The sequence below is a fragment of the Pipra filicauda genome, unplaced genomic scaffold, assembly GCF_003945595.2.
Source record: "Pipra filicauda isolate LSUMZ 115617 unplaced genomic scaffold, ASM394559v2 scaffold71_size5581439_pilon, whole genome shotgun sequence".
Classification (NCBI taxonomy): domain Eukaryota; kingdom Metazoa; phylum Chordata; class Aves; order Passeriformes; family Pipridae; genus Pipra; species Pipra filicauda.
Genome location: NW_024104887.1, coordinates 3,178,932 through 3,206,000, shown reverse-complemented (window position 1 = coordinate 3,206,000; position 27,069 = coordinate 3,178,932). Strand labels below are relative to the sequence as shown.

Here is a 27,069-nt window from a genome sequence, read left to right as displayed (position 1 = left end):
TTCTCAAGACAGGGAACACAGCCTGAAAGAACTCCCTCTTTAGCCCCTCAGTCTTGTCCTGCCTGATTTGTTTGCCCACTAATGTGAAGATTCAAACACTCCCTGCTCATTTGCAAGAGATTAGAAATGCATTAAAAACGCTTTAAAAAAACTGAGCAATTATTAAAACTCTTCTTAATTTTGGCACGTAGGAACACGCACAGGAACATGCAAACCTTCCCGGGATAGTTCAGGTGCACATCCCCTCTCTGAGGCATTGCCAAGGGAGCAGGGGTGATGCACCTTTCACCCAGGCTGTGGGTGCTTCATCTCCAGCAGCTCAGGGTTGTGCAGCCTGTACCACGGTTCTGTGACACAGCAGGCTGAATTACCCTGTCGGCTAATGGAGACAGATTGGTGTCACAGAGGACAACACAGCCAGCGAGGAATAAAAGCAGGTTTGCACCCTCCTGAACACGACACCCCCCACCACACCTCGGCCAGGAGACAATCTGTCCTTGTTTTACTTTCACACTCTCACGACTGTTTCGCTGTGCAAAGCTGAGTATCAAATGATTCCGTGTCAAACACGGAAATCGCCGGAATCACTCAATATACGAGCTGTCTCCGCACGCCCCAGAGTCGGTCCTGGCTGGGGAGATTAAACACAAAAATACATCTCTCCTCCTCCACAACACCCACACTCACCTCTCCTTCTCTGCAAAATCATTTTGTAACTTTTGTTCCTTTTCAAGGGCTATGTTCTCCGCTTGGTTCTTCAGGGTCTGCTCATATTCTCGGATTTTCTCTTTAAGTGCTTTTATTGTAACCTCTACAGAAAAACAACGGGGAAGAATGAGTTTACACAGCTCCACGTGGTTCCACAACACAAGGCTTGCTTTACCCTGTAGGCTCAGTGTGTTTTAAACTTTAGCTCTTCAACTCTGACACAAAATCAATGGATATGAGTCCCTTTGGAGACCTTTTACTCCCTAAATGTTAAATTGAACTTTAAGTGTTTAGGTTGGGAAGGATCAATGGAGTTTGCTGGAAAGCAGAGTGAAGAAGGTTCCTCTAACATGACTTTTTTTAAAATAAGAAGGAGAAAAAAAATCAATTGTAAAATATAATATCACCTTATTGACTAGTCTAAAATTAGCTCAGTGCTGAGTGAAGATTAATAAAGTCCCGGTGTAGGTTTAAGTACAGATGTACACACAGGACACTTAATTCACCTAACTGTGCTCGTGCCCAAAGAGGCAGTTCCACTATGGTTCGTGCACAGATGCAATCTCACACTAATTGAACACATATCTGGGATACAGCTCTGTTCTGCTCCACAACTGATGAGAAATGCTGCATTAACAGCAGCTCAGACCCAACACACACTCTGCAGCTCTGCACATCCCAGTTGCTCTCACTGCCTCATCATCCACACCGGGCTGTACACACAGGCATTAATTGTTTTAACTTTCTGAGCACACTTGTAGCCTTCCAGGGAATTTGCAGAACTCCTTCTCTTGGATAAAGGAGCTATCTTGCATGGATATCCCATGCCTGGATATGGAGGAGAGAAGATGCATAAACCTGCAGAGCTACGGTTCAACATCTCTTTACGTGCCCTGATCCGCTCCTACGTGAAAGGCCTTTGATCCCACCCACAGGAAAGGACTGAATCCTTATAGGGCTCCAAAGAGGAAAAGCAGGACATTCACCAGAGTATGCTTTGTAACAATAATGGAATTTGGAAAAAGCATTGGACTGCCAGAAGACTCCCAGCAGCAATACAGTTCAGTGTACTCACACAGGGATGCAGGCGGGGGGTTAAAGACCTCAGCTTATTAACAGATGCCATTACCAATGATTGAAGGAAGAATAAAATATTTTGGACATAAAAAGTTTTATACTGTGCAGAAACAACATAAGAAGACACGCTCTGATACGATAAATAAAGCCTATGGGGCTGGGGGGAAAGACCTCAGTAGTATCACACTAACCCACACAGAATCCTTTGAAAATCCAGATGTTTAGAGATGAGTCGAGAACTGTAAAGCAGACAGGAGGTAGCTGGTGACATGATCTGCTGTCTGGGCATTACCAAAGACAGCCTGGACCACTGTGACCACAAAAAAGGGGGGAGGAGAGTAGTAAAAATGCCAAGCAAACCAGCTGCCTCCGAGAGAAGGAGCAGGATTTTGCTGGCTGTGCAGAAATCAGCTGAGGCTCGTTACTGAGTAACAGGCCATGAAAAGGACACACGTCACTTCTTTTTCTTTTTTTTTTTTGTTTTTTTTTTTCCCCTCAGCAAAGGGAAATTCTTCTCTGAGATCCGGGAAGTAATACAAATTCTGATCTTTTCCTGAATAAGCAAAATGCTCATTCCTACGGACAGCGGGTGCGCTCAGCACCGGAGCCACCTTTGCTCCAGGTGATTTCAGGCATAAATCTGCCAAAATATCCAGGTATGTCAAGAAGCAGAGAGCAAAATAATCTCATGGAAATGCATATAACTGCATCTTGACTAATGTTTGAATGTCTAATTTTAAAAGGAAACAAAACCACAAAAACGAACGCAAGAAGTGCACAAATATGGGAAGAAACGTGGCTTTTGTAATAGAATTTGTTTTTACATTTAAGTATCTAACAATAGATGTGTTGGACAAGTACAGTTTAATCCTCTACATTGCTCGAAGCACTGAGTGCCTTCTTCACTGCTCAGGTCAGCTAAAGCTTGTCAGCCACTGCCATTTATGCCAGTTTTGGAAGAAGTTCTTACAGGCACTGTACAGCTCACACACAGCCCTCCAAACCAAGAGATTACCTGATCAAAGCACCCTCAGCTAACAACAGGCTTTTCCCTGCATAGCTTATTAATCCCTGTTGGAAACAGAGAGTACAACTATTGCACTGGAGTGAAAAACAAGGCAAAGGTTACAGTGGGAAAACGGGAAGGAAGTGAGAGCACACCAGGGAAAATTAAAAATGCCAGTTGGTGAGTGGTTGCAGCAAAAAACTCTGGAAGTCAAGAGCTTTTCCCCTTTCTGGGATGAACCCCTATGTCCAGCTTGGATGAACAGGATGCAGAGTCTCAGGAAAACTCTGCACAGGGAACTGCAGTTATTGTACATTTACGGCAAAAAATACTTTTTTAGAGTATACAGGCTTAGAGCATTACAGTTCCCACATGACATCTCTTCCAGTCCAGCCCAAATCCTGGCATGTTGATACCTGTCCTCTTCAGAGGTCACACCCTCTATGTCAAAATATATTCAAAATATATAACTGCATATACGTTCCTTCTGCTGAAAATGAGATGTAACAAAATCAGCTGAGTTGCTAACGCAGCTTTCAAATGTTACTTGGGTGCAACAGTTCCATAATATAAAAAATAAAATCTCCATTTTCCCAAATGCCAAGACAATTTACCTTTCCACCACTCAGAACTGGGCATTAAACATGGAAATGAAAAGTCCCATGGATAGGTAATGAGGTGTACAGCTGAGTAAAATTTTGTTTCCTAGTGCAGGAAACTTTATTCTGAATCACAAGAAAACTTGAACAGCCTTAAAGCCAACAGGCTTTAAATCTCATTGAGATTTTCATGTATTTTCATGTACTCTGGTCTCATTAAAACTTAAATAATTAAACAGTAATAGCTTGTATTTACATTGCTCTGTGGATAGTCTCTAGAGTAAATATAAAGTAAGTATGCTGAACGTACTCCAGTAATACATTTAGATAAGGGAAAACAGAGCACAGAAAAAGTTCCATTTTGTACAGATTTGTATGTGTGTCTAAAATACTGATTTTTTTGGTGCCTGTCTGTGCAAGATGCATGTCCTACAAGCACCCACACCCACGTTCAGCTTGATGTCAGTACCAGCACCGCCTCTCATAAAATGTCACATATAACGTCAGTCAGGTGTCATTTTCAGGGCTGAAGGCTACAACACAATATGGAGAATAACAACTCCATCCTCTGCCTTGGTGTTACAGGAAATGAAATTTTAAACAAATCCAAAGAGTCTACCCAAAGTCATAAATACAGAAATGGCTGTAACAGACCACTGTACTTTCTATACTGAATTTCAGTGCTACTGTCAACTCTCCCTGCACGAAATAAAACCGAATTTAATCCCTGCCTTCAAATTTCAGTGATAAGAGCTGATAAAAGAATACGTTTGCAACGTACCCTGATTTTTCACCTCGGCGAATTCTTTATTGTACTCCTCTAGAGTTTCCCTAAGTTTCTGGTTTTCTGTTTCAATATCGTGCATACGTTGAACCTTCAGCTGAAGCTGCTGTCCCAAATCCAAGGCTGGAACTGGATCTGAAAGAGGAACAGTGAAATGAAACATAAGATAACAGGAACACATCTGTGATTCAAGCAGTTCAGAGCTCAAGAGTCCTTTTTTATCTGTTAATATACATTTTAGTGCCAGTAAGGCCCTACTTAGAGTTATCAGACCTGTACATTCCTCATATCCTGCAAACTTCAAAAACCAGAAATATTTCATTGTATCTGTGTTACCCCTTAAATGTGGAGCCAGGCTGGGAGAGCTGGGGGTGTTCAGCCTGGGGAAAAGGCTCTGGGGAGACCTGAGAGCCCCTTCCAGGGCCTAAAGGGGCTCCAAGAGAGCTGGAGAGGGACTCGGAACAAGGACATGGAGGGACAGCACAAGGGGGAATGGATTCCCACTGCCAGAGGGCAGGGTTAGATGGGATAATAGAAAGAAATTCTTCCCTGTGAGAGTGGTGAGGCCCTGGCACAGGTTGCCCAAAGAAGCTGTGGCTGCCCCATCCCTGGAAGTGTCCAAGGCCAGGCTGGATGGGGCTTGGAGCAACCTGGGCTAGTGGAAGGTGTCCCTGCCCATGGCAAGGCATGAAATGAGGTAGTTTTTAAGGTCCTTTCCAACCCAAACCGTTCTAGGATTCCATGACATTGGGACATGCCTTCTTCATCCTGGTGTTAATCCACAGGGAGTGTTCCTGGGTGCAGACAGTCATGATACCAAAGGCACGTGAGAGTGTTCAGTTTTACATTTTTGTTCGCAAAATGAGAATTTTTGTGTAAAAAGCAATTAAACTGCTCAGCTCACAGACAGCTACTGTCCCTCACACACCTCTGCTTCTGCAGGAGTGAACTTCTGAAGCAAACTGTGCCCTCCTGCACAGCAGAGCTCCAAGAGGTTATTTGATCATGGAGATCTGAGCTGTACTTGTTCTAACTGACAGATCAATAATAATCAGAAATACTGTGTGGATGTAAATAACTCCATGAAGCTGGGGGTTGGATCCCTCTGTTTCTAATACTATTAATCAAATTTCCTCTCAAAATTAATTCTCTGATGCTCATCCCTTTCTGATAAAGAGGGTCCCCAGCACACACCTGACATGTGCACGTGTGATTTATTCTGGGACTTCTTCCCAGAAGAATAAGAAAACACTGGAGTGCAATGGACTTATAAAAGATTATTGAATATATTTCTGCTGTGGGCGCCAGCATCTCTTGTGAAATGGCTGCAAAGATTTAGTCTCCTGTTGAGGAATGCTAAACACCAAACTCAGTGGATCAACAACAGTATATATTAGGGAGTTCACTTAATTTTCAACCACCACAGTCATTAATTTTTCAGACCACCCTCAGTCTCTGGAAACACATAATAAGTCTATTGTACCTCTGTTAACACATTAAGCATGAGCCTGTGTGTTTTTTCAATATGCCAGCGTTGTTGCATAGTTTATAAAAGAATAGCACTGGGTTATGTTGAGCTCAGAGACATTCTAAGTAGCAGCCTGCTGCATTTTGTTACTCCAGTTCTTCAACAGCTTATGGCATTACCCTGTTCATAATACAAAATCTAGGTTGCTTGTCATCTGTTCTCTGTACATACATAGTTTATGACTACATAGCTTTTTCATTTATGCTTTTTAGGCCAAATACTTTTCGTTATTATTATCCGCATTAAAATATTTATAATAAATCAAACTTAAAATGTTATGGTGGCAGAGACAGGGGGGTACAGGTAAGGAATTAAATATAAAGTCGAAGTCACAGCAGTAGCACGAGTTAAAGGCTCTGCAGTATTTATGTATGGTCCAATTACGGCGTGGGCTGTCACAACATCCCCCTCTCCCATGGAGGTCTGCCGACCTTCGTCCGCGAGGAACGGTTTGTCACACTCCTGCAGCTCAGCATTTCTCCCGGAGCGCCAGCCCGGGACATTCATCTGCTGAACGTAAAGAAAGGCTGGATTGCCTCAATCCATCCACATCTTGAATTGGTACAGGAACCACGAATCGTATCAGGTTGGGGACCTCAAGCTTCGGGATTTCTATCGAGCGGTGTTGAAGCGCCACGGTGAAAGAAACTGAACCTCACAAAATTGTTTTAATTAATTTAATTCTCGTTTTAACACGCCCATTGTAAAAAGCCAGGACACCCACAAGAGGCATTTTGCTCCGAACACACAGGGCTTTTTATATTGAAATCAGTAAAGAATTAAAGGGACAAAAAAATAATGTGGGCATTATGAAGTGAATAATGACTAAACCTTAAGTCAAATTTGCAATCCCTGAGAAGCTTTATGTACAAAATGAAAATGCTTGCAATCTCATAATTATTCATCAGGACATGTATATTTAATTTAGCTCTATTAAAGGTTAATGTTCAAGTAGCAAAACAGTGGCAGAACAAACAAAATGTAAAAGAAGTCTCTGTGCATTAAACCTCAAACTTCACTAGAGCCTATTTGAAGGACTAATGGCCTGCAGCCACTAAATACTGCTGGAGGACATGTAAAAAAACCCACGGCTGAAGCACCTCTTAAGACTTAATTTTTATAAACTGCATTAAAGAAAACTAATCACTATATGACAATAAAGTAACCAAGACATTTCAGGCAGAGACACAAATAATTTCTTATGGCAAGCTCCAACATGCTCTTTTAGCTTAAAAAACCTAAAAACCTGTTATTTCTGGAGTATTTATGAACACCGATTAACCTGAAACAAGTATAAACCTTACAGTCACGACGACTTTTTTCTTACCTGAGTGGAATGGATTTAAAAATAAATAAAAATACCCTCCTCTTCTCAACATATGCATGCATGGAAAAGCATACCTTTTTATATTAACCAGGCTTACAAAGTATGTTTCATGTCATTTAACAGGAGGTCACTGAATTTTTAAACAAGCAATGGACCAAAACTTTCGATTCATTACACAAACAACAGGCACACAGGGCTCAAAAAAATCAAGTGGCCCTGGCTTACGGGGAGAGGTAGCAAAGGAAATGCCCTTTCTGTGGTCTGTAAAAGAGAAAAATCACCTCACTGAACACTCAAATGTGGAAAACTCATCACACATTATTCTCTTAGTTTGAATCTTCTCTTGCAAAAGTTCTGGATCCCTGCTAAGCACAGGATAAATAAAAAGTGAGAAAACTGGTAAAAGGAATAGGATCATTCAGAACTTGAAGAAGTGTTTTGCAAGATCATTACTGCCCAAGAGTAAACCGAGATGTCTACTTTTATACTAAACTTAGTGTATTTTTTTCTATTTCTTCCTATTCTGTTCATTTTTCCTAAAACACTTGTTGCATCCCGTACCCACAGAGAAGCCCTCTGCATCCTGTGTTCGTACACAGCCCAGCACATCTGGATCCGATCCCTGACAAGGCTTCCTCCACACCACCACAGGAGAAACACTATTTTAAACCCAGGACCTGCAAAGCCCATTTCTGCCTTTCCTTCCCAACGGATTCACCACCATCCCTGTGCTCACCACTGGGACACCACACCGTCCCCTCGCAGAGGAGCTTCCATCCCCACAAAGGAGGGGGACGGACACATCTCGATGGACACAGACATGAAAAAATTAATGTTACAAATGTAAAGTAATTTTTGTAGCAGTTAATACTTCGCATCAAACGAGCTGGAGCAAACCAGCCACAGCAACACCTCCGAGGCTGTTCTCACACCACACACATGCCCTGATGATGCATCTTTTTTGAACAGCAGTGCAAAAGAAACAATTTTTTTTTGCTGCTGCTGCTTATGCATGTAAACTACTGACTTTATGAACAATTTTAAAAGAAACTCAAAGGTGGATCTTGCCCAAACTGTAAGTTACCTGAGCAGGGAGAGGCAGCCCATCATCACCCTGGGTGCGGTTTTGGGTGCCACAATGTAATAAAAATATAAAGCTATTAGAGAGCACCCAAAGGAAGCTGTGAAGATGGTGAAGGGTCTAGAGGGGCCATACGAGGAGCGGCTGAGGACATTTGTTTTGTTCAGCCTGAAGAGGAAACTCATCGGGGTCTGCAGCTTTCTCATGAGGGGCAGCTCCGATCTCTGCTCTCTGTGACCAGTGACAGGACCTGAGGGAAAGGCTGGAGCTGTGTCAGGGGAGGGTTAGGTTGGATATTAGGAAAAGTTTCTTTCCCTGGAGGGTGGTTGGGCACTGAACAGGCTCCCCAGGGCAGTGGGCACAGCCCCAAGGCTGCCAGAGCTCAAGAAGCATTTGGACAATGTTCTCATGGACAGGGTGGGATTGTTGGGGTGTCCTGGGCAGGGCCAGGAGTTGGACTGGATGATCCCTAAGGGTCCCTTCCAACTCAGGATATTCTCTGATCCTATGACCCGCTCACCACCCCATGTCACTCAGCCCAAACCCAACCTCACCCCTGGACATACAACAAGGTCACTGACGACCACCCCAAACTTCCAAAGTGAGTTTTGTTTCCGAACCCCTGTTCCTCCCTCCTTCTGGGAGCTGGGAGAAGACGACGCAGCTCTTACTATTAATAATTTAACCCTGGCGTTTACACCACGAGCACCGTCGCAGGGTTGCCCTCCCCGGTCATTAGTGGCCGTGGGTGCCCCCCGCGCGCCCCTCGCCCGGTGACATCCCACTCCCGCCCGCCTTCCTTTTCGCCAGGGCACTCTGGGCTAATGTAATCATACGATTACATAATTAACCCAGCTGTCTCATTAAGAAAATCAACTGGAATTCAGGGCATAATTAGTCATACAGCAATTAGCATGCTGATGAGCAACTGATGAAAAGCTGTCTCGATATAGAGTATGCTGGGACCACCCTCGTTATTTAAGGAGAGGGGGGAAAAGCCCACCTCGGCTCACGGAAAAACAAGCTCGTGCGGGACAGGGAACGTTTAAAGTTAATGTTTAACCCTTTGGCCGCGGGTGTTGTTGCTGTGAGGGTCCCACACACACACACACACACACACACACAGGGACCTATGGTGGGATGGGCTGCGGGAGGAAAATTTGCCAAATGAAGTGGAAAAACTGTGTCATTGTTTAAATGTACAATTTACAGCGCGCTGGGCCCAATTACCCTCTCTCCCCATATATATATATATCTATATCTTAAATACTTTTCTTTTTTTTTTAAATTTAGGGATGCGTTCCCCGAGGAACGGGCCCTGCCAGCCCCGCCGGGAGGTGCCGGCGCCCGGAGCCCTGAGGGGGCTGTCCGGACCCCCGGACCCTCGAGGAGCCGCCCGGAGCCCTGAGGGGGCTGCCCGGACCCCCGGACCCTCGAGGAGCCGCCCGGAGCCCTGAGGGGGCTGCCCGGACCCCCGGCCGGCCCCGGCCCGGAGCGCGGCGGGCGAGCGGCAAAGCCCGGCCTGGATCGCGGCGCGGGCGGATCGTGAGGCGGCCGCGGCCCCGCGGGTGCCCGAGCGGTGCCGGCGAGCTCCGCACACGCTGTAAAACCATCACAACCGGGGGCTTTCCACGCGGTGAGACCCCCCCGCAGGTGTGTCAGGGGCTGCGGAAGCGCCCAGAGCCCCGCTCTGCCCTGCCCGGGGTTCATTCTCTGCTTGTTCCCAAAATACATTCACAGAATTCATATAATGGTTCAGGCAGGAAAATAGAAAGGGTCCTTAAAGCTCATCTTGTTCCACCCCCTGCCATGGGCAGGGACACCTTCCACTGTCCCAGGTTGCTCCAAGCCCCGTCCAACCTGGCCCTGAACACTTCCAGGGATCCAGGGGCAGCCACAGCTTCTCTGGGCAACCTGTGCCAGGGCCTCCCCACTCTCACAGGGAAGAATTACTTCCTCATATCTAATCTAAACCTGCCCTCTTTTAGTCTGATTGTATTCCTTTGGTATCGTAACATGGAGCTCCTGAAGAGCCTCCTCCAAAACAAAGGACTTGCCTTTTCTTAACCCCCCCTCTCCTCCCTCTTCATTACAGGCCTGTAACACTGGAAACGATAAGAAAGCAAGTTATGAAACACTGCCAGAACTACAGGGGCAATTAATAATTTATATCGCTGGAAATGTGTTTCCTAAGGTTGGGATCTAAAAATAATTCATGGAAGGCAACGGGTCTCTTTCAACGCGACTGTATTTCTGTTGCCCAAACCGCACTGTGAGCAAAGCTCTCGGTGATCGCTCACAAGAAACGCCCACACGAAATGATACGGGAGAGGAAAAAAATAATAATCCTCCTTAACGCAACTTTATTAACGTGATTTAACTTCTTAAAAGAGCCGAGAGTTCAGCTCTGCTGTCACAATACTTGGGTCACGAAGTAAAAGAAGTTTTTCCCTTCCTGAATGCAACACTGCTCTTTGCAGGGAATGTTCCTGTCGGGGAACAGTCCCTGGATTACAGACACTGAGAAGCTCCATGAGCTTCTGATGCAGTAAGTGCTTTTGTGGGAGGCTGCATGTCTGAAAATAACCTGAAAATGTGTTTTAGAAAAAATAATAATTACATTGTAGCTTTTGAATATTCAAACACCTCACAGCATACTTAATTAATTCATTAATTATTCCCCAGAAATTTCAGTGGTAAATTGAAATAGCCTAGAGAGACTGAGACAAAGATTTCATGGAATAAATGATAGCTTTGCTCCTGTTCCCCTATGACTCTGGTAGCCCAGGGACAGAAGAGTTATAGCCGTAATTCCGTTTGAAACAAAGCTCATCATCTCTCCAACTCCTCACTTCATAAAAACCATGAAAAGGTTCTTCCTTCAATCAAGAATTATACATATTTTCTTACTCCCCCATCCCACAGGACTGAGATTTTTCTCTTCCTTTTATTTATTTTTTCCAATTTTTAACACCATTTCCCTCACCCTGCAGCTGTCGGAGCGTTCTGCGAGGGCCGTACCAGGGAATTCAAAGTGCCCACAAGAGGGTGAGGGACTCTCATTTTCCTTACCAGCAAAAAAGCTCAATCCCAAATTGTGCCGACCTCTGGAAGTGGCAAAGCCAGACTGATGGGACCCCCCTGCACGGGGAGGGGGGAGTGGCAGCAGACCGGCGCCTTTCCTCCCCATTAATCATCTCCCAGTTCTCCAATGCTTCCAGGGTTAAATGAAACGACACGGGACCAATTTTACCACAACCATATAGATCCCTTACAGAACGTGGTTCTTAGATCCTGTGGGCTATTATTTAAAAACATCCTTTATTTATCTCCTAACCCGAGAATTGCTACAGCTGAGAGATGCTCTGCCCTGCCCCAGACTGAGATGCACCTCGACCCTAGTACCCAGGAAATCACTAACACAGAGTAAAGGATCGACTCCTTCTTGAACTGCACTGCCATTCCCTGTATTTTCAAAGGAAATAACCAAAGTAAATCCTCAGAAAAGTTTTTAATATTAAATGTGGGGTATAATAGGTAGTACAATATTTGATGGCACTATGTCAGCTGAAAATGGACCTAATGAATTACTAGAGAAGCCACTGCAACTGAAAAGGCTCCAATTTGATTGTTAATGTTCTAATAATGGCCAAAGACATGGGAATTTCTGCTTGCACAGTGAGCTCAGTGCGAAGGACAGTTACAGAAAACCGCTTGTATTCTAAGTTTCATTTCTCCTACTTTGAGTTTATAAAAGAAAAAGGGCCTTCCACTATGTTTGAAAGCATTTCTGCCACAATCATCCCTTCTTTCTCCTAAAAGCTTCTGAACAGACTTAGCACTAAACCCTCCCAAAGCTGGGGTTTATTCTAATTCCAGTTCACATTCCTGCAACCGAGAAAGGGAAAGTCCAGTATTCCCCACCACCAGCACACTCTGCCTTTGCTCTGAACACACAGCACTGGTTTTAGGTTTGCTCTAAGTCACTCCCTGCAGCAACAGCTTCCCAAGGGCTGTGGTGACAACCTCCAGGTGAACACAACCCATGCCCGCAGGGATATTTCCTGGGATATCTTCTTTCTTATACCTCACATTCTTCCTGCTTCTGTTCACTCCATCCTTCCCCTTATCTGCACCTCCCCTCTTCCTTCCGTGCCTCCAGCCTACCAAGTAAAATAGGGCTTGACAACCACACAATAAATTTTTTAAAGTGTATGCTTTAGGGATATTTCTTCCTTTGAATATTTATTCCAGCTTTTACAAAGGAATTTATCCAATTATTAATTCAACGAGAAAAACTAAAGAAAAAAAGTATGTGATCAGACAAGCCCAACTTCAAGCCACGTACTCAGGTAACAGAACTATTTTCAGTTATTTTGACATCGGTTTCAAAACATAAAGATAAAGTGAATGAATTCTAAAGAGGAGAATTGGCCAGGACTTTGTGCTCCATCTGAAAATAACTTTGTAATGTTAACAGCAATGCCCTACCAGCGTGCACTCATCCAGCACAGATCCCAAATTGTATGTTATGCTGAGGCTCTGAATTCAAACCCCAAGGGGAAGGAGCTGAAGTGATTATTTGCTACTTGTACATTCCTCAGCACTGGACTGCCCAAAGGCTGGAGCAGCATCCCGGGCGACTCAGACCCTGCTGGAAAATAAAACAGCAGCAGCTGCTGCCCCTACCAGAACTCTGCTCGAAATCTCCCGTCTGCAGCCGGGGCTTTAAACTGTCCCTCTCACCCCCACCCCGGGCACTTCTTTGTGCAAAGGTCTGCAGAACAGTTTGGAGAAAATCACTGATGTCGACAGTCCCTAATTTTCTACTGTACAGGCTTCACTGCCAGAACTGGGGCATTTTTCCTCTGTTTATGCAACTCTCGATTTTTAACCTGTTCTAAACATGCTGGTGAAGCATCAAGGATTTTGGCTTCAGATGGGATCCACTCACCAGCTAAATCATTGCCTGCAGCCACAGGGATTTATCGCTTTTCACTCTTTCCTGTATTAACTGTGCTCAATTTTCTGCTTAATTTTATCAGATTTTCAAGTGTGTTTAGAAAGACACCCAACTGCTCTGATGAGGGGTGTCTGCACCACTTCTGTGTCCGTGAGCGAGTTCCTTTTGCTTCCCTTCCCCCTGAGACCACTCACTGTAATATTGTTTTCTTTTCCCTCTGAGCTTGAGAACAGGCACGTTATGAATATTCATTTCCCTTGTAAAGTCAAGGGCAGCAAAACCATAAACCTGTTCATTTTATGGGTCTGTCTTCTATTTTATCCAAATACATTTTATTGGGAAAGGGGTGACCATTTTGTCACATATTATTAACAAATGAGGAACTGCTTAGAATTCTTCACACTGTAATGATATCAAACATTTCTCTAAAATGGTCTGTGCTAATCAGTCTCAACATACCACAAACTTAGGGTTTACTATAAGTTGATCCTGCTCTTTAGACAGTTTTGCCAACCATTATCCCAGACAAGAGTGCTCTGGTTATTAACTTTTTCAAACTGTCTTTTTATTATTCTTCTTAAACATCTTTTCCTCCTCCCCTCTTTTTGTTTCCCCTAAATTTACATTGAACCATCTCTCTCTATCGGCACAAGACTGGGGGTGCTTATGTTGAAATTTAAGCACATCACAGGTCATCTGGGTGTGTAAAAATCTGTATTATACTGACTTTCTGCTATCAGGACTGCCATTAACCTTTCTGCTCAACATTACACTTTACCAAAAAATCCAACCATGCCACAGAACGTCTGTAAACACAACAACTTCATACTCATTTATCCCCTCCAACATAAGCAGCAGATCATTTTTCTGAGGGGAAAAAAAAAAAAAACCAAACCCAAAATCAAACCTGTTTTTCTCTTGTATCACCTTTAACCTCAGAACATTGATCAAATACACTTTAAAGAGAATTTTCTTGGAGCCCAAACAGCAATGCAAGTCTGGAGAAAGGCAACAGCATGATAGCAGAAAACACTGCAAATCCCAGTGCTGCCAGCACGGGACAGGGGTGAGGGAATGAGGCTTTTTAGGGGTGAGAAACAAATTTTCATTTCTGCCTTTAGAAGTAAATCCCTCACACTTACTTTGTGCTTTGCTGATCACTTATTTGAAAAGAACTTTGTGTTTCCTCAGCGAAATCGCTCCTTGGAAAAAGAACACCCTCTGCAGAGCAGTTGGAATGTGCAAGGCTGAACTGGGACTGCACCTAAACAAAAACACTGTGGGAAGTGATGGGTGTGGGGAAAACTCCTTTGGAACCAGCCTGCTCCTCCTTCAAACCTTTTAGTAAGACACAGCACCCATGGCAGGGTGTGCAAGGAGTAAGGGAAAGATAAAATTTCCCTTTCAGCCACCTTTCACTGTTATGGCTTTTAATTGTTTGGACAGGGCACATTAAAAAAAAAAAAATCTTATTTTTATCCTCTCTTATGTTATGCTTTCCTTAGATAGAGGGTCCTCTGAGCTAAAACACACCACACACATTATAGAGCACCAAATCTGATCACAACAGAGACCTGTGAAGAGTCTCCAATAAAACCACAAGCACATCCCCTTTTACACCCCAAGAGTCGTTTCGTTTCTTGATGAGAAAATTCCCGTTAAGCCAAAAAAAAACCCATTTATGGCTCAGCCCTAAAAGGCTGCAGAGCCCCTCCAAACTGAGAGCAATTAACTTACCCTCAGTCTCAAACATATATATGCTCAGAAAACAAAATGGTTTTTCCTAGTCTATGGACCGAACCAAATTCGGTTTAATTGTGCCACTTCCAGGGAGCAGAGTTTGTTTAAAGGCAGAATTATTTCTTCTTTGCCTGCCCAAGAGCTCTGCTGAACAGGAGAAATGCTGAGAGCTGAGCAAATCCACTGTAATTGTGCACAGGGATACAAACAGCAGAAAGAGAAACTCTATTTAACCGGTTTGTCCAGACCTGGCCTTCACTTGGGTCTCCATGTTTTAACTTTTACTTGAAAATTACAGTGAAGTTTTGTTTTAAAAAAAATTAAGCAGCAAACATCATTCCTTCTTAAAATAAAAATATCTAGTATTTTTCACGCTTAATATTTTTCCTTTAAGCTTTAGTCATGAATATGCTGTTTCTGCAAGGCAACATCGCTCCTCCAAACACACAACAAGGCTCCAATTTCACTTTTAAGTGTTTGCAAGATTAAGACCCTAAAAGCCAAGGGTGCTAACATAATGCACTTATTTTATAAAAATAAAGACAAAGGAATCTCGAACAGATGGAAAAAAGCTTCCTCAAAATACAAACCCAACCTCCCTTTACTTCAAAATAAATATATTCACATTATTTTTAAAGGTAAGTTTTGACAACCTTGTTGATTAGCGCAATTCATGTGGCAGCATTTGCTTTTCCCTAGCTCTCTACTGCATACTGAAAATAAGGCAATTAAATGAGAAAATTAATTCCATTAATTAAAAATGTTCAGTCTCAAGCAAGACAGAACGATCTGAGTGCGAATTACAGCTGTATAAATGTACATAAACCAAAATGTTTTCCTTGACATGTACTTTCTTTTAGGAAGGATAAATTTTTGCAGCACAAAGCAATGATAATGTTATTTTAACGGCATCATAAAGCTGGAGAAAGATATATAAAAAGTCTGGTTTATCCTTTAAAGAGAAAACCCCTGATGTACATAGGAAAATTTACAAGTAAAATACCACCCTTCCCACAAATTCCTTACTGGTGAGCCTGAGTGAAAACTCTGGTCAAGTCAGGAAAAAAAAATCATTAAACTTAGCTGAATCCATAAAGCACCGTGGCTGGAGTTTCAATACAGATCATTTTATAGTAAAATTAAAATAGAAGCCCTTTTTAATTATATAAAGTGTGCACATTATTACTGAGGAGAGAAATACACGCTTTCCTCAAGAACCATAAAATTGGCTGCTGGGAATTAGACTTCAGCTGCAATTATTATATGGTCCTATAAAGGATATTGAAAGTCTGATAAAATTGCACCCTTGTCATGTAACAGCGATGCTTAATGCTAAATAACCACTCTGCAGCATTCCAGGCATAGCTTTCTCCAAACATCACAGCTCCCTTCTCACACCGAAAGGAAAACAGAGCAGGACTGGGGAGCTAAAAGTATACCTAAATATTTGAAATACCAAATGAACAGGTCAAAAGATATGTAAAGCCACACAGAGGCAAAAACAACACGTGTGATAAATGAATACTGGGGGTTGTTTATAAAGGAAAGCACTCCATGGATACTGCCCAAGCCTCCAGGGATACCACCCGAGCCTCCAGGGATACCTACCCAGCCCTCCATGGATACTGCCCAATGGAACAGACTACCTGGGATGAGAAGGGAAGAAAAAAGAGCAACACAGTGGAGCAAGGGCTGAAGTGCATGTGCCTCACACTGACAAAGAGCAGTGCCACACATTCCTCAGGGCTGCTTTCCTTCTCCTTGCAGGACGTGTTGTAAACAGTGAGTATTTGTTACGCCTGCACGCAGCTACGGGAGACTGGCTGGCCTTCTCCTGAGAACCTGGAATTTGCACTCTCAGGCCCTGTAAATAGAGCATGGGACTAAAAACCTGGAGATGTTTCTCATCCCACAGACTCCACTGCCCTCACAGCTCAGCCAGGCTGCAATTTTTCTGTGCATTGAGAATATCAAAGAAATATTTCTGTGACACGTAACACAGGGCATGTGAAGGGAATGTGGCTGTGGGGTGTGGAAGCAGGGCTGTGAATTTTGCTCCTACCAACGAAGGAAAAGAGAAAATGCTTTCTCTTATGAAGAAGTACTGACAAAGTCCCTCACCATCTAGATCCCACAGCACGGGTGGGATATACATCCCTCCTTCTCCGTAAGGCTTTGGTCTGACCTGCTGTTCAAACCCCAGCACCTGTGGCAGTGCCAGGCTTCACAAAGAAGCCCCTGCACAGGAGCACACGAAGGATCCCACACAGCCCTTGTTTGACACGACTGCTCAGTCCTGAAAAGACACAGACCATTCAAAACCCAACCTACTCAGCTCCCAAATTACGGCAGGAAGCAGCCCCCTGCCTTAGTACAGAGATGGAAGGGCTGCAGTGTCTCTCCCCAGCACTGAATGCTGGACTCACAGGCTGCAGGAATGTTGGATATGTTCTCATGGAGGGGTTTCCACCCCATGCCCACGCTGCTCGTGCCAGGCACTGCCCACAGCCTGTACGTGACATTCAGACCCTCTCCGCGTTATCCATCTCCTCCCAAGGCATGAGCAGGTGGGCAAAGGGAACTGCTCAGCGTTCAGTGGAACACTACTGAGACTCTGAGCAGGAAGTAAGTACAGGAAAGCTCACAGACCATGGCTGGTTAACCTAAATAACATTTCCAAGGCAGCTGTAGGCTAGGAAGGGCATGGTGAGTCGCTGCATCTCTATAAAGGGACTGGCCACTGAGCACTGCTCAACTATGAATGTGAAAGCATAAAAAAATACATATTTTAGCTCAGACTGAGCATCTGAAAACACTGACTTTCTAACCAGTTAATCTATAAACCAAAACATTAAAAAATTAATTTTTATTTGAAGTGTGCATGAAATGTGCTCCTTATAAGGTAAAGTCAGTAAAGACCAAGGTGCACTTTGCAATGAGGCCTTAAAACCCCTTATAAGCCCTTAAAAGTATTAACTACACCTCAAAACCTCTCTTGAGGTATTTTCAATATTATATATAATGTCAATGTTTTATAGAAATGACACGCACACTGTCATGTGCCAACAGCTCAGTCAGGCCAAGATGTGGCAGAGGAGACTTGGACTCCTCACTCCCTTCTCAGCTGTGGGTACAGCTGGAAAAAGAAAAATCTGTTCAGACAGTATTTACTAACCACTGGGGAAAACAGAAAAATCAGCTCCTAAAATGCAAAAAGAAATTTATTGAAACCAAATGCCAAACAAAGAAACTTCGGATGCCAAACAAAGGAAAGTTGAAAACACGTACAATAAATGCCTTCAAACAAAATTCATGATCACACTTACTCTGCACAGAACTGAAATTTGGTAGTGATTTACTCCCAAAAGCAGTAAGGCTTTTCCTTTGGTTTTTCAGAAGGCATAATATTGTCTTTTAAAAATACAAATATTGCTGTTTCTTGATGAAGCTTCAAGATGCATCTTTTGCGTTAAATATGTCTGAACCCTCTCATAAACAAATTACTAAGGATCCTGCAATATTGCAATACTATAAATTGATTTATACAAACATTAAATGTAACGTGAAGTCGTGAAATGTGCCTTGGTCACAGTTCTCTCCATTAGAAACAATACTGGAGCATACCAGTTCCAGAATAAAACCGTTGCTCATATTTACCTTCTCAAAGGTAGAAAAAGTGCCCACTGCCATTCACACAAACGTGAGCCATCAGTCTTTCAGAATAAGGAAATAATTTGCTTACCTGGAACGTCAATTAATCTCTTATAAACATTCAAGAAGGCTGCCTCTGCTTCTTTGCTTCGTTTGCCCAATGCGTCAATCTAAGGGGGCGAGGAGAAAAGAGGCTTTAAGACTTGTTCCAATACAACTCTTACACTCAGAGCTATAAATATAAATTAATAGATTTCATGTAAAACTCCTTGATACACAAAAAGGGAACCCGAGTCTCCTGTGTACAGCTCCAACAGAAGCAGCCTTATAAGATTATTCCTGCCACATCTGTACCAAATATAATTCAAAGTCCATTTCTCAGCACAATAACAAGCATAATTTTTTTAATCAAAATTTTTATGAACACTCCTGCCTGTTGTGATTCTTGACTTTAAATCTTTATAAAAAGCCTGGTATTTGCCAGGCTCTCCCCTCACCAGCTCTTTTCCTTTACCACTTAGTGAGATCTAACACAGAAAATGGAGCCGCGGCCACATCTCACGTCCCACTCTGCCTTTTTTGTGGGAAACATATTTTTCTATTATTTCCACTGAGCCTGTGAGAGGATGGAAAGATGAACTTGATGGGCACCCTGGGGTACTTAACACTAAATAACTGTGAACCTTCTACATGCAAAAAAAGTTTTGTGACCCAGCTCAGGCACAGACCCATGGAGTCTGTACTGTCTGCACTCATGGGCCCAATACCAGGCTCCTCTAACCAGCTTCTCTTTGTGTTCTGTAACACACACAACACTCATCTAAGAATTTATTTTTATTATTTTATTATTTTCATCTAAAACTCCATTTTACAAGGCAGCTTAATGGCTCTGAGAATAAAATACTTCTTCCACAGCAACTCTTTTTTGTAAACGCATATTTTCCTATTGTACCAGAAAACAGAGGATTTACTATTACTAAATATTGACAGTAAGCAACCAAACTGACTCGAGACCAGATCTATTGAATTAATACTCCAAAGCAGAGAGACAGAAAGGGAAACAGGAAAGCCTGACACAGCTCAGCAGCAGCTTACCCAAATCAGGAAACCAAAAGCATGGAGATTAGCATTCCCATATTTTAATAATAGGCAAGGAAGGATCTGAAGAACTACGGATACAAAGGGCTGATATCAATTCTTCTGTGTATTTAAAGAGCAGTTAACATTATGGAACCATTTAAAGGTGTGGACGTCACCAGGGCCTAAAAAAGGAAGGTCCTGCCTGAAAAACGTCCTTGAATTCTTTCTCTGCATTATTGATTCGGCAGATAAGGCAGGAACAATGGCCAGACTTTACTGTATCTGTACTTCAGGCAAGTATCTGATATTTTATTGTACAGGAGGGAGATTTGCAGCGTTAGAAAGCATGTGACCAACCTGTGGTGTGGCTGGGCTTTGCCAACGCTCCGGCCCAACGCTCCGGCACGGGAAGCGGAGGATGCCAGGGAGCGGAAGCGGCGCAGGGAGGAGGAGAGATAAGCAGGAGGGTGCTGTGGGGTCAGCTTTGGTGCCACTTCTGTTTACTTTGTACTAAAATGACTCTGTGAAGAGCAGGGAAGGATTTGGGAAGGGAGGGGAGGGGGGAATCCTGCAATGTGGATGATTAAATTCCACGGCCAAGTGCAGCGGAGCGCGGGACAGCACGTGACGGGTACAGATCAGCCTCACGGCTCTAAGTGACTTGCAGAGATCATCACGGGCAGGATTAAGGGCAGAAAACCAAACAACAAGGACAATTGTAAAAATCACCCAGGAGCACAATGCACAGCCAAGAAAAGGCTTGGAGGGGAGGAGTCGAGGAGGGAAGAAAGGACACGGGCAGTACCCGCACGGCATTTGGCAGCGGCAGGGAAATCTTGGGAGATACGGCGAGAGGTTGGAAGGAGACAAGTTCAGTTCCTATTTCACTGACATCCCTCCAAAATCTGGATTCATTTATGGAGGTTGGTGGAGGTGTAGCATAACTGAAACCTGACCTATTTGCAGCTAACAATTAGGAAAAAAAGAAAGGTATCTGAAAGGTGATAAACGAGCATCAGAGGTCAGAATGGGGGAGGATGTGGAGAGCAGATATAAATTCTCAAGAGGTGCTGGCAATGCTTATCTGTCAGAATTTACCAAGAAAGGCTATGGAAAGGCACTGGAATCTCCCAGGGCATGCAACGTGCCGGAGAGCAAGGGATTGATGGTCGTGAATAACCCATTTATTAATTTGAATTCAAGCAATCACAGATGGACTGATGCTCATTAGGGAATGAGAACATCAGTAATTCGGTCGGAACATTTTCACACAAAGCCTGTTTGAAAGGAGACCGTGGACCAAAGTGCCAAAGGCAGGGAGGCCCCGGGACGTGGAAATCGATGCTGGGGAGCGTCAGGCACCGCTCGGGGACGGGCGCGAAGGAAGGGGCACCACCAGAGAGGCTTCTGCAGTCGAGCTGTTTCCTGGGTACGTGGAGACAGACTCTGAAGGCCAAGGAACACCATATGTTCCACTTGTGGACTTTTAACGTTCCCACATACAATTTTCTCTCGCTGCTGCTCAGCAGAGAGCAGCCAAATTCAAATTACTATTATTAAATACAATTAGCATTACAGCACTGATTCTGTACTGTATTTTGAAAAATTCATTTGCCCCTTTTATGAAAGCCAAAGCGTTTAAAATGCTTCCATTTCTGAGAAATAACAGGATGGATTTGTTTGCCTATTACAGTTTCTCCACATTTTAATAAAGAGCATTTGTACTTATATTCTCCCTAAGTATTATAAGAGGTATGGTTTATTCAGTCCTCACCAGTTATAGAGTGATGGAAATATAAACCAGAATTGAAACAACATCTTCCAAGGAGATCAGAGACTTTCCAAAGGAAGCAGTTTGTAAATCACAGGTATTTTACACCTTTTCCCCCCCTCTAAATTCAGAACCAGAATTCCAAACAATCTCACCAGGCAGAAATATGGTTTTATGTTTTAGTTGTTAAAAAAAATAAATCAACGTGCCTGGTTTAAAGTTCTACTAAAAATGAGCATTGCCTCTATTTTATACCTTAAAATGAAATTTAGAAAAAGCACCATGACAACTTTAACTGGAATGAAAAAATAATTAAGCATGCCAGCACCCAGGTGTGTAAGGAAATATGGGATGAAAAATGCATAAAAAATAGCAAAATATAAATGAAGTCCAAAAAGAGAGGAAACAGAGCACTGAAACGACATGGAAGCATTTGGAAGTTCACTGAAAATTTTTCAAATCTAAGTAAAATTGGTTCAGGAGCCAACAAGGCTGAGCTGCAATCAGCTCACATTAAACAGCTGAACTACATTATAAAACTCTTGCTGAACATTTTTATTTGACTCTAAAAACTTCAGGGACCCTGAAAGAAGTCAACTTATAATTACACTCGCGTTGTCTTGACACGAGCTCAGCTCCAAATCTTAATTTATCTAAACCAGGCCCCATTATGTCTTCTCCGAGCAGAAAGAAACAACAGTGACCTCTGTATTCCCCACCACCCCCATAAACATATGTTCACTTTTAAGTTTTGGCATACTATTTGTCTTGATAATACCACTGGCGCTGCAGTGCGATAACGGAGCTGAGACACCAGGAATCCTCCCTCCTCATCTCACTCAGCTTTAAAACATCCCCGCAGCTACACGGAGGGAGCCGCGGCGAGACACCGCTCTGAGAGCGCTCCTCCCTTTATCCACCTTGTTTTTCCAGGTCAAGTGCTCTCATGAGTCATTGCCTGGGGTCTCGAGGTCACCCTGGAGGCCTGAGTGACATCCTTCCCCTCCAGAATCACCTCCCTGCTGTGAAAATCTCTGTGATCTGCTCCCACGCTTTGCTGCTTGTTGCCCCACACTCCTGGCACGCTCCCCTGGAAGCACGGACAGCCTAGCTCAGGATCACTTGGCCCCAGTCTAATATCAACTACACCTGGCTAAAATCAGAATGTCATCATGGATTCATCTCCACATTTACACAAGCACCATAAATCTGGCACCTGTGTCAGGGAAGGTGCTGAACGCGGTTTTATCTGAACGTTGCCTCTTCCTGTTTCAGCTGCGTCCAGTCAGGTTCAAACAGGTAAAAGCCAAGTCTGTGGCTTTAGTTTGGAATCTGTCACTCTTTATGCACTAAGAAATTTCAGCATTAATTCAAGCCTGGTGTCTACTGCCCCCCAAATCTGCTGTGTGCAGGTCTGCAGAGGTGGGATGCTCTGGGCTGTACGTGGTACCGCCTCTGCAGTCAGACCAAAGGCTGCACAGCTGCATTCCTGAATTTAAAGAAGAAACAGGATGATGAAGCTCTTTGCCAGGAAGCTGGGCTGCCAGATGCCAGCACATCCTGCACTGACACCTAAATTCTCTGAACTTACGGATATCAGCACATTAACACATTTCAGACCATGAGAGTGGCACATGTGTTGCTCCTCTTGGATCCACTCGGATCACTCAACAAAGCTGAATGTTTGGGATGCTGAACTCAAATTCCCAAGACAACTCCTTTGTGAGGGGATCCCAATGCTGTGTCTCTCCAGCATCAGTGATTTACTCACAGTTCCTTTAGCTGCAGATCCACAAACACAACTATGCTAAATAGGAACTTTGTAGCCTCAACTCTTCTACTTATCCTCATTGTTCTTCAGTTGTAACCCTCACTCTCATTAACCACCTTAACATTAAAGATCTGTCTTTCACTGTCCTGCACACAAAAATAGATGACTTAAAAGAGAACCTATTTTTCTGTTCTGATTTTTAATAAATAGATGCCTTAAGGAGACACCCATCCCCCTTCCCCTACACATCTTCTCTTGTATTGTTTTGCATCACGAAGCTTTTCCATTTGTCTTCAATTACTTCAAGTTACCGAAATGCCATTAAGAATTGGAAGAAACATATTAAACCAAAGGAAAAGCACAATAACAGCTCATTAATGCACCATTCTTTTAAGCTATATTCTTGAATGGCTGCCTTGGAATCAAATGGTAGTTACAGTAAGATTATTAATGCTATGCAATGGCACCAGTCTTGCTTTGAAGCCTTTACATCAGAGCTTGGCTGCTCTTTCATATAAAACTGTCCATCAGCTGCTCAGGTGATGCAGCACAACAGCTCTACAACCCTCTGTGTGTGTGCATTAGGAAGCACCCAGTTGGCTTGATTTCAATTTCTTAATAGCCATCTATGAATAAATAAATTAATAAAAATATGACATTATAATTTTTCAAATTAATAAAAATATACAGTTCACCAACCCAGTTAATTTATTTTGCCGCTGACAAAAGAAAAAGTAAAAAAAACCCCTGTATTTTAGCTTTGTTGCCATCAGAAAGAGTTTTGAAGCAAAATTAAAAAGAAAATTATTTCTGTGCAGCTGCTTAAAGCATATGGTGTGGATTTTAGCTGGGCTATAAATTCTTGAACGGAATTAAGGACTTCACAGTGGATCCAATACCAATCTGCTTCACAAAGCTGCTTGGGCTGGGACACAGGTATGATACCAGGGAAAAGCCTGGGGAGAGCATCCCCGCCTCACCACCTTGTTGGTTTAACCTCAAGTCAAGAAGAGAGCTTTAAGAAGGACTCAAATCCCTCAACTTTTCAATCTGCCTCCCTCCAGTGCGAAACAGCTGCAACCTTGAACCCTTAAAACCTTCCCTTCCTTTCATGCCCAGATAAATCCTGACTTTCCCAGACAAACAACGCTGCCATCCCCCGAGGAAAGCTCCGCTCCCTCGCTCTCCCAGGACAGCTTCTCATTGCTTTTCCAATCTTTGATCTTCCTGCCCAGTTAAACAGCCCAGCCCAACATGTGCCTCCAGATACTGCCAGCTCGAAATCGCGTGTGCCGTTTGCCACCCTGCCCTGGGATCACGGCCACGGTGGGTCTGCTTTCCCTGCTGGACCTCTCCTGGAGCCTCGGGTAACCCACGTGCCTCCCTCCTCACCCCTTTCTCTGCATTTTGGGTTTCTCAGCTCCTGCTCTCACCCAGCTCCCAACCCATCCATGGGGAGCAGAGCAGCCCAGATCCCTCCTCCTGCCTCAGGCCACCGGCTGCTGCTTCTCTTGCATCAGCTCCAGCCCCGGCGCTGCTGTTGCATGATTCAGCTCAGTGACTCGATGAAAAACTAAGCAAAGAGGGAGAGGAATTTATTTTCCATCATGCCAGCACACTGAACTGACTCATCCTGTGCATTTGCTGGGCTCAGCAGGAGGGAGGAGGTGGACACCCCGGGCCAGGGCAAGGACACCCGCCGGCGTTGGTCCTGCACCCGCAGGGATCGGGGACAGCACAAAAGCAGAGTGACAAATACAGATGGCAAAAGCAGGGTCAGAGTGCCAAATGTTACAGAATTCCCCTCCCTGACTATTCTATTGATCAATCTTTATAGTATGAAAGTGGATTGACTTTGTTAATATCTACATTAGTTAATATAATACACTCCGATGCAATGACGTGTTAGAATTTTACTGGAGACTTTGGTATTTTTCATGCTGAAGTAAAACAAACTGAAGGACAGCCTGGTCCTGGAAATAAGGACTTGGCTTCATGGAAGCTTAGAGCTTCCATGTGAAGGACAAAGAATATGCCTGAACACCAAGCTAATGCCAGCATCCCAGCCCATCTGACACGTTATTTAAACCCTCACGGTGTTTTCTGGTGCCACAGATCAGTAACTCCAGGGACACCTGGATCCACAGACAAGCAGCAGGAACACTGCAGAAATAGGGTTGATTTGCAAAGTTTTACTCCAGTTAGTAATCAATAACGTGGGTGCTCGTGTTTAGTCAAATCATGTGGTACTTGAACTTAAAGGGCTGTAAGAACCCTGCGTGAAACCAGATTTGGGGTGGCCCAAGTTTGCTGGGGCACCTCATGCACATGGATAATTATTTACCCTTGTAGTTCTACACTTTGCATCCCATCCTCTCTCCTCAGTCAGCACAGGCTGAATTCTCTTAATGCTACAAAGCTAAAACAAAGAGATGACTTCCAAACAGGGGACACATCCTTCCCCCAAAACTGAAAGAACATCTTTCTAGTGAAGAGATCTGCAAATCATTTGCTCTGTCACTAAATGGGGAGAGATGTCAGTTCTGACCCTCGAGGTTCTGCAAGAGCACAAGGATAGAGAACATCTGCCAGTCCAGCCACGTTTGGTGAAGCAAAGTGGGGCAGGGAGGAAGGGGAGAAAACAGAATTCCTATGAGGGCAGAGCAGCCTGGGCTATCCCACATCACCTCCAGCTTCCCAGGAGCTTCACATAAGGTGAGTGGGTGCTCTGACCTGCCCACTTACTTCTCCTGCCTCTGAGCAGTGACCTGGAACCTACAATCGCTTCTCTCTCTTATGGACAATCCAAACTTTCATTTAGATATTTTAAAAAATTAGGTCAGAGGAATCCATGCAAGAAGGAGCACATTAACAGCCTTTGTGCAAAACCCACCTGCACATAAATACCAAAATGCAACCTTTTGCTGGTATTTTATACTGAGCTCACCCTCTTGCTTCTCTTTTACGACAAAGCAAGACCAGACACCGATGTGTGTAGAGCCTCAGAGTAATTCTGTAATAAATACAGAGATAATTCTGTATTTGGAGAAGCAGGGACTGGATTCTCAACGACGCTCGGCAGAACACCTCACCCAGCCCAGCCCTCCTATCCCCATTCCTTCCAGCACCCTTCAAGCTCTCTTTTTTTTCACAAGGATGAGAAGATGCTCCCGACCCTGCGAACTGAACCGGGGCTGCCTGTCGGAATCCTGCAGAAATAGTTTCCCAGCACCGTTGCCGTTTCCCCGGAACGCGTGGCAGCGGCATAGCGGGGCTCCGTGCAGACAGCCCACCAGCTGCCAACGGGCACTCAGCACTTTGTCAATTATATAAAAATCAGAGGATTTGGGCTCAGCCTCCCCAAAGTTGCCCTGGCAGTACCTGCTGTCTCGGTACAACTTGCCTGCACATGGGATGGGATGGAGAGGAACCTGCCAGAGCTTCAGGAAGGTGCTCGGTGCCTGTCGCTTGCTTCTGGTGGGGTATGTTATGTTTGGGACTTTGCCCGTTATCCCCACAGCTGAGAAATGGTCCAGGGTCATACAGGAGAGGTTCTGACTGTATTTGAGAGTCTCTAAGTTCTGTCCATCACCTGGAGCTCAGTGTCTCCTCCCAGGGATGCTTTTGACCCTGCAGCAGCCGCCCCACGTGCTCGGCAGGGAGAGCGCATCTGCCTTTGAGATGCTGGAGTGTATTTAAATCACCTTCCTCAGGAAAGATGTTGTTTAAACTGCAATCAAGCCAGCCAAAAATAAATAAATAATCATTTACACACTTCTGTAAACAAAGCAATGAATGGCTGTGGAGCTGCCTTTACCCCAAGAGGAGGCCGTGACCTCTCCCCTCTCCAACAGCTTTGGGGAAGAGAAGTGAGATGTGGAGTGGACATTAACAGAAAATTAACCGCCAAAAATATTCACTTTACTCCATTTTGGTAAATGCAGTGTTTTAATGGGACTTCCACTGAAAAGCAGGGGAAGCTC

The 27,069-nt window shown here is 44.0% G+C and overlaps 1 protein-coding gene across 6 annotated transcripts in view; it reads right to left on the bottom strand.

Annotated features, from left to right (window-relative positions):
* Positions 1 to 27,069, bottom strand: part of CUX1 (cut like homeobox 1) — a 271,806-nt gene that overhangs the window by 132,675 nt on the left and 112,062 nt on the right. For all 6 annotated transcript variants that reach the window (XM_027734329.2, XM_027734330.2, XM_027734331.2 and 3 more), the window contains exons 4-6: positions 18,556 to 18,634; positions 4,172 to 4,309; positions 688 to 811 (exon numbers count right to left, since the gene is read on the bottom strand). In XM_027734329.2, coding sequence (XP_027590130.1) covers positions 688 to 811; positions 4,172 to 4,309; positions 18,556 to 18,634 — 341 coding nt within the window. The remainder of the gene's footprint in view (positions 1 to 687; positions 812 to 4,171; positions 4,310 to 18,555; positions 18,635 to 27,069) is intronic.